We start from the raw sequence: 7,593 nt of genomic DNA on the forward strand, positions 1-7,593 counted from the left end.
ACTTTTTAGAGATGGGGTCTTGCTCTTGCTCAGGCTGCCTTTGGAATCATCTTATTTAAGCTGCTCATTTAAAGCTGAGGGAACTGGGCAGCGCCTGTGGCTCAGTGAGTAGGGCACTGGCCCCATATACCAAGGGTGGTGGGTTTGAACCCAGCCCTGGCCAAACTGCAAAAAAAAAGCCGGGTGTTGAGGCGATTGCCTGTAGTCCCTGCTACTCGGGAGGCTGAGGCAAGAGAATCACCTAAGCCCAAGGGCTGGAGGTTGCTATGAGCTAAAATGCCACAGTACTCTACTGAGGGCAAGAAAGTAAGACTCTATCTCTTAATGATGATAATAATAATAATAAAGATGAGGAAACTGAGCCTCAGAATAGTAAGGGGGCTTGCCCAAAGTGGGAATAGTGGCTAGATCCTGCCTTTCACCCAGCAGAATCCCAACCCTACTTCTGTGAGATGAGAATTCAGGAGGAGCTGTGCACAGTGGCTCATGCCTGTAATCCTAGCATTCTGGGAGGCAGAGGTGGGAGGATCCCTTGAGCTCAGGAGTTTGAGACCAGGCCGAGCAAGAGCAAAACCCCATCTCTACTAAAAATAGAAAAATTAGCCCGGTGTTGGGGTGTGCACTTGTAGTGCCGGCTATTAGGGAGGCTGAGGTTAGGAGGATCACTTGAACCCAGGAATCTGAGGTTGCTGTGAGCTAGCCTGACACCAGGGTACTCTGGCCTGGGTGAGTGACTCAAAGAAAAAGTAAGAAGGGGCTGGGTGCTTGTAGCACAGTGGTTATGGTGCCAGGCACATACACCAGGGGAGCCAGGTTCGAACCCAGCCCTGGCCAGCCAAACAACAAAGACAACTGCAACAAAAAATAGCCAGGCATTGTGGCAGGCGCCTATAGTCCCAGCTATCTCGGAGGCTGAGGCAGGAGAATCGCTTAAGCCCAAGAGTTTGAGGTTGCTGTGAGTTGTGACGGCGTAGCACTCCACCAAGGGCGTCATAGTGAGACTCTGACTCAAAAAAAAAAAAAAAAAAAAAAAAAAAAAAAAAAAAAAAAAAAGAAAAAAAGAAAAAGAAAGAAGGGAATTGGAATAGCTCATCTTCAGGTCAGATCTGCAGAGAAGTGAAAGATCCAGTGAGAAGAGCAAAGGTCCCAGGACCTCATCTGGGGAAAGCAGTTAGGCCCGGGAGCTGATTCAGGGCAGACATGTAAGGCTGTGCTGAGTGAATAGAAGAGAGTGAGCCAAGGATGCTATGGAAGTTAGAGGGGAGGCAGGAGAAGCAGGCCAATGTGTGGTGCTAGGCCCAAGGAAGCCAGGTTCCAAGAAGGTAGGAAAGGAGAAAAGGAACTTGATTTTGAGATCAGCAGGCTGTCTGATGGCCCTGGAATAGACAATCCTACTAGAATGCTCAGGCAGAGCCCTGCAGAAGTTTGGAAGGTGGAGACACACAGGCAGCAGGTAGAGACCATAGGAAGTGGCCAGAGGACAGAAGGAAGAGCCTTTTCCAACTGCTTAATCAATTCAAGTATTTTTCAGGATGGAGGAACACTAAGCTTTTGGGCAGAGAGGAGAGGTGGTGAGTCTGAGAAGGAAACTCACAAGTTGGCTGGCTGGGCCAGAGAGCACAGGGGCAGTGTGACTTGCAGAGGAAAACAAAGAGTAAGATAATGTTGAAGGGGAACCAACAGGGAGATGAAGCAGTGTTTACTGAGTCTGGATCAAGGTTGGAAGGGGGTTTGAATAGTCCTCATGTCAAGGAGCCACCGAGACGTCTAGTTCAGTGGTTCTCAACCTTCCTAATGCTGCAGCCCTTTAATACAGTTCCGGTGGGTCACAACCCACAGGTTGAGAACCACTGGTCTAGTTCATGTCAAGGGCCACCTGTCTGTCCTGGGTCAGCACTCTGATGTTCTGGGTTCCCCTCTAACTGGAATCCACAGCCTGGAAGCTACAACAGAGAAATGGCTGAGGAGTGTTGTAGCCTTAGAGTTGAGCCTGGCAGAACAAGGTCACAATTGCTGAGATGGGAGGAGGCAGCCATGGCAACTGACGTAAGGTGGAAGGAATGGGTCCTGGGAAAAAGGTGACAAGGGCATCAGAACCTGATCCCATAGGCTTTGTGTGAGCAGCAGGTGAAAGTATTAGAGAAGTCCAAGGTAGGGTTGAAGGGAAACTTTTCCTCACCCAGAGAGGTGGTATCACAGGGAAGGCAATGGGAACAAGGCATCTCCACATGTCACAGAAGGAAATGTACCCAGGAGGGCCCAGAGGAAGGTGAGGGCCCCTAGCATGAATGCCTGCTGGGCAGAATTTTCTTGGGTGTGGTGACCCTCTGCAGTTGACCACTCAACAGGCAGCAGAGCTGAATGAGTGACCAGACAAGACTGGGAAGGGGAAGCTAGGCAGGGACAGATGTCAGCCCCTTCTGCTCAGGTAAGGCCAGCAGGAGGGTAGTGGCATTCACATATCCCTTCCTCCTATGCAGTTATTCTGTCCTTAACCGCTGGGCCCTTGTGCCTGCTTTGGGTCACTGGAGGGCAGCTCAAGGGTCAACACACTGTACCCCAGCCTCACCTCTGGTATTTGTTATTAACACATTTATTTACATTTCTCAAACAAGATTAATTGTGAAACCTAACAGAAATGGGATAAACAGGCCAAACATGACTGACTTCTTAGGAGGGATATACACACAGTCACTCTATTTTCAAACTAACCACTTGGGTCCTCACCCACAACTAGGACTCCCTTTCTTCCTCTGAAAGGAGACACAGGCCAGCACCAGGCTTCCAGTAGCTTCAACATTTAAAGAGACAAACACAGAGAGGCAGAGAAGGGTGAGAAGAACCACAGTACAAATTGTAATAAAAAAAAAAGTGGCCAAAGAATCGATAGCAAACCCATTTCTGTCTTTAGATTAATGGCTTGGCTGCAAGAAATGGGGGGAGGTCCTTGGGGAAGAAAAGAAGGAGGGAGGGAGGGGAGAGGGTGATGTGGAAGTTGGCAGGTGAGATACTGGCCCTGGAATAGCAAACTCCAGTGGGCAGCTCAAGCTGAGGAAGCAGAGAAGAGCCAAGAGGGGTCCCTAGAGGGGTCTCTGGCCACATCCTGGGCTCAGGTGGAAGGTCAGTGCTGGGCCCCGACTAAGTGCATGGGGGAGGGAGCTCTATAAGTGCTGCAGCCCAAGCCCCTCCTCTGCTTCATATGTTCCTGAGGATCTGCACGCAGGAGCGTGGGGGGCTGGGGGAAGGGATACAAATACAGGCATTTGGGAAAGCAGGAGAGACCACATGCTTGTGGGGAAGGAGGCTGGGGGTGGGGAGTACCAGCAACTAGCCCTCCGCTCTACAGAGGCAAGTGCATGCCAGAGGCCAGGAAGCTGGGCCAGGACTCCTGGTGCTCTAGCTGCTTGAGACAGAGGCAAACCTCTGCCTTCTGGTGTGGGCAGTTGGACAGGCCCTTTGTAGACTGCTGCCTGGGTAGGAATATGGCTGGAGGTAGCGGGAGGAGAGGGGAGCCCCCAGACCAGCCTCTCCTGGCCCTGCCCACAGACCTGTTGGCAGGAGGACTGGCTCCAAGTACTCCACAGAGCTTAGCATGACAGCTACTCACTTGGACCTCACAGGCCTAACCCAGGCTTCCTTCTGGTTTCTTTGGGGGAAGTCCTAAGGCTCTGCTCTTCCTCGTGTCTTGGTCCGCCCTGGCCAGGTGTGCACACTGAGCACACTTGTTTTTCTGGCCCTTCAGTCTGAAGCTGTCCAGCCCCATGAAGAGCTGAGTACTTTGATGACTCATAGGAACAGCTCTCTGCCTGTACAGAGCTGGGACTGGGGCTGAGAGACAGGGAGGGAGGGCACTTGGAGAGGCTGGGAGACCCAGACCCACTGGGAGCGCTGGCTCCCCTACTGGCTGGCAGTGGGCAGAAGAGAAACAGATGTGCCCACTGGAAGTTGTGCACTAGCAGCTGAGTACAGGTGGGCTGATGGCTGGCCTGGGGCTATGGAGCAGCTGGGGAGCCAGCCAAGCTGCTAAGATATAGGGCCAGGAGCTGTACAATCAGAATCCTTAGACCCTGGGCACCAGCCTCCCCTAGGCCAGGGGGACTGTGTGGCCCAGAACTCTGCTGGTCTGTCTGTGGGCTGCCAGGAGAAAGAGTGTGGGAGGGAGAGGCCAGTCTGTAGGTGGCACAAAGGTAGGAGGGAGGCAGGACGCCTGGACTCATGGCTTGGAAGGGAAAGAGACAGAAGCTGCCCATCAATGGTTGTCCTGGTGATACAGGGACTGGGGGCTCTTGGGACAAAAAATGAGGCCTGTGGCCAGGAGGCCCCTGGTCTCTTCTCAGCATTGCCACTGGGGAACTCAACCTTTCGCTTATGGCCAACAAGTGCCACGTCTGGGCCAGAAGAGAAGTCTGTAAAACTGGAGCTGGTTGAGAGGCTCTGACAAACAGGGCTCCCATGCTCTGATGTCCTTGGGGGGTCTACGAACACAGTAACTGACCCCCCCAGCTCCTGGAAGCTTGCTGCTTGTCTGGGCACCTTGCCAGTAGCTGCAGGTTCAGCTGGTGTCTTCATGCTGCCCACTGTCCCATCCTGCTCTGGGGTGCGTGGAACCTGCCAGTTATCTTCTTTCTTCATCCTGGGAGATGCTGCCTTGGGATGGAAGGGCTGGCTGGGGGGCACAGTCTCAGGACAGAGAGAGTCATAATCAAAAACTGGGGAACCTGACCACCTGTTGGGAAAGAAAGACCCAGTGGGCTGCAGGGCTCAACTACAGAGCAGGCAGCAAGCTAGGCCCCTCCTGGGCTGGAACTGAGGGCAGGGAGAGAGCTGCCCATTCTGGAGCCCTGTGAAAGGTCTCCTCATGGGTCTGACCCTATGGGAGCAGCCTGACTTGTGGTCAGAACTGGCCAAGGGAACAGGTTAGAGGCTGTTCCATTTAAAGACTTCACAGAGAAGGATGTGCCCTTTGGCAACAAGAGAAAGCAGCACAAAGCCTGGCACTCCAAGCTGAGCCCAGAGGTGGGGATGTGGGGTGAGACATGAAGCTGCAGCCCTAGGTAACTGCCCCTGGTGGGCACCAGGGCAAGTTGGGCTCAGAGGGCCCTTGAATTCCTACCAAACTGTAAAAAATCCTTCCTTCTGGGGCTGACTTGTAGAGAGGGAGAAAGACCCTGATGTTCACTCATCTGGGAGGGACCCAGGAAGGACTCTTAGCTGGTCAGAACCGCTAGCACCTACTACATCAATATTTGAATGGTGGAGGGAGTCACGCTCTAGCTGGGTCCAGTCCTGATCAGCTGAAGCCACAAATGGAGGTTTTTTGTTTTTGTTCTTTTTTTTTTTTTTGGCTACTCCCAAGACAAATAGGACAGAGGATGGTGGGGGGAAAAGGTGAGAGAAGAGGAAATAGTTACAGCCTGGTCCCAACAGGTGCCAACCTGAGGGTTCCTTCCCACCTAAAGAGGGCAACAGGAAGAGAGTGAGAAGGTAATCTTGCCTGCCAGTGTGGTGCTCACCTGGGGAGGCTGGGCTGGAAGGGGATGTCTGCAAGGCCGTGGCTGAGCTGGGCAATGATACGGTCAACTTCTGCATATGGATAGGCTTTGAGGGCAAAACCCTTGTGCTGGGTGCTCTGAAGATGCTAGCCAAGGGTGAGAGAAGGCACAAGGCCATTAGATAAGGCAGGGGTGGGAGACAAGCTGACCTCCCAGCCTGTCTCCGAGTGTTGGAGGACACGGCAGTGCCAGGGTGGAGATGGGGCAGGAAAGGCTCATCTGTGGCGGTCCAGGCTTTCTCAGAACACTTTGGGGAGTAGCTGCTTAGTGGGGAAGTGGCTCACCACATGGAGCTCCTCAAAGGCCTCTTGGCAGCACTCGCAGTACCCCTTCTTCCTCCTGGGCACAGTGTGGGTAGCTGATCGCAGGCTTGGCTCTTGGTCCTTGGGTTCTCTGGGGAGGGCACAGGGTAAGGGAAAGTGGTCACTGCTGGGGCCCTCAGAGGAGGTATTGCTGCTCAGGGCCTGGAACTCAGGCAGGGAGGGGACAGACCAGGAGGGCTAAAGAGCAGGGCAGGCACAGGCAGGCCTGCTTTATCCTGTACCTCCCACCTAAGGGCAGCAGGAGAGGCAAAAAGGAAACTGAGCCTTCCCTGAGGACAGCTTGTCCTGCCTTTGTCCTTTCCACAGCCATGAATCTTAAACCACAGGTAAGAACAGAGTCTTGGAAAAAAAAAAGTTAGCCAAGTGTGGTAGTATGTGACTGTTATCCTAGCTACTCAGGAGGCTAAGGTGGGGAGGATCACTTGAGCTCAGGAGTTTGAGGTTATAGTGAGCTATGATCGTGCCACTGCACTTTAGCCTAGGTGACAGAGTGAGACTCTGTCTCAACAACAACAACCAAATTCAAACACATGCAAACATGCTCAACATTTATACTGAAAACATTGAAATTATAATTATATTGAGATACAGTTTTTACTTTATCAGATTAGCAGAGGTCAAGTCTGACAGTCACCATATTAGGCTAGAGAAACACGCTTTCTCTGTGGGTAAGAGTGTAAATTGGTATTACCTCCATGAAAACCAATTTGGTCGCTTTTATCAAAATTATAAATGAAGGGTAGGCACAGTAGCTCACACCTATAATCCCAGCACTTTGGGGGGCTTAAGTGGGAGAATTGGAGGGGCCAGAAATCAAAAGTCACAAAGATCCTGTCTCTAAACAACAGAACAAAATAAAACAAAAAAAATTATAACTGTAGGTAACCTTCCTTTGACCTAGAATACTCCGTAGCCTGCAAGGGAGTAAGGATGCTCTTTAGTAATGATAGCAAGTTGAGACAAGAAAAAGCAAGATCCAGTACAATGAATACTATATTCTTCTTCTTTTTTATGTTTGAGACAGAGTCTTATTTTGTCACCCTCGGTAGAGTGCTGTTGCGTCATAGCTCACAGCAACCTCCAACTCTCAGGTAATATCTCTGTCACCAAAGGTGGATATATGATTTGTGAGCTTCACTGCAATGAGACAGGAAAGGCTGAGGAGGGTTACCAATCCTGATAAAGTGAACTCTCACTGCCACATCTTTTACATTAGCGGTTCTCAACCTGTGGGTAGCGACCCACAGGAACCGTGGGGCTTGTGGCATTAGGAAGATTGAGAAGCACTGTTTTACATTCTTAAATAAAATTCTTACCAGCCTTTCTAGGTTAAATTAATACTTATGCTCTTCCTGGCTACTTATCAAATACATGGGCAGCACCCGTGGTTCAGTGAGTAGGGTGCCAGACTCATATACTGAGGGTGGTGAGTTCGAACCTGGCTCCAGCCAAACTGCAACAACAGCAGCAACAACAATAACAACAAAATGCATGGGCAGCACCTGTGGCTCAGTGAGTAAGGCACCGGTCCCATATACCGAGGGTGGCAGGTTCAAACCTAGCCCTGGCCAAACTGCAATAAAAAAAATAGCTGGGCATTGTATCAGGAGGCTGAGGCAAGACAATCGCCTAAGCCCAAGAGTTTGAAGTTGTTGTGAGCTGTGATGCCACAGCACTCTACCAAGGGCGACAAACTGAGACTCCGTCTCTAAAAAAGA

The 7,593-nt window shown here is 51.3% G+C and overlaps 1 protein-coding gene across 1 annotated transcript in view; it reads right to left on the reverse strand.

Annotated features, from left to right (window-relative positions):
• Window positions 1–3,786: 3,786 nt before the first annotated feature.
• The window catches only part of DBF4B (DBF4 zinc finger B), a 40,178-nt gene continuing 36,371 nt past the window's right edge, over window positions 3,787–7,593 (reverse strand). The window contains 3 exon segments of the mRNA XM_023511237.1: window positions 3,787–4,726; window positions 5,514–5,638; window positions 5,837–5,945. Coding sequence (XP_023367005.1) covers window positions 3,787–4,726; window positions 5,514–5,638; window positions 5,837–5,945 — 1,174 coding nt within the window.

The sequence above is a fragment of the Otolemur garnettii genome, unplaced genomic scaffold (genome assembly GCF_000181295.1).
Source record: "Otolemur garnettii isolate 467f Iridium unplaced genomic scaffold, OtoGar3 scaffold00018, whole genome shotgun sequence".
Lineage (NCBI taxonomy): Eukaryota > Metazoa > Chordata > Mammalia > Primates > Galagidae > Otolemur > Otolemur garnettii.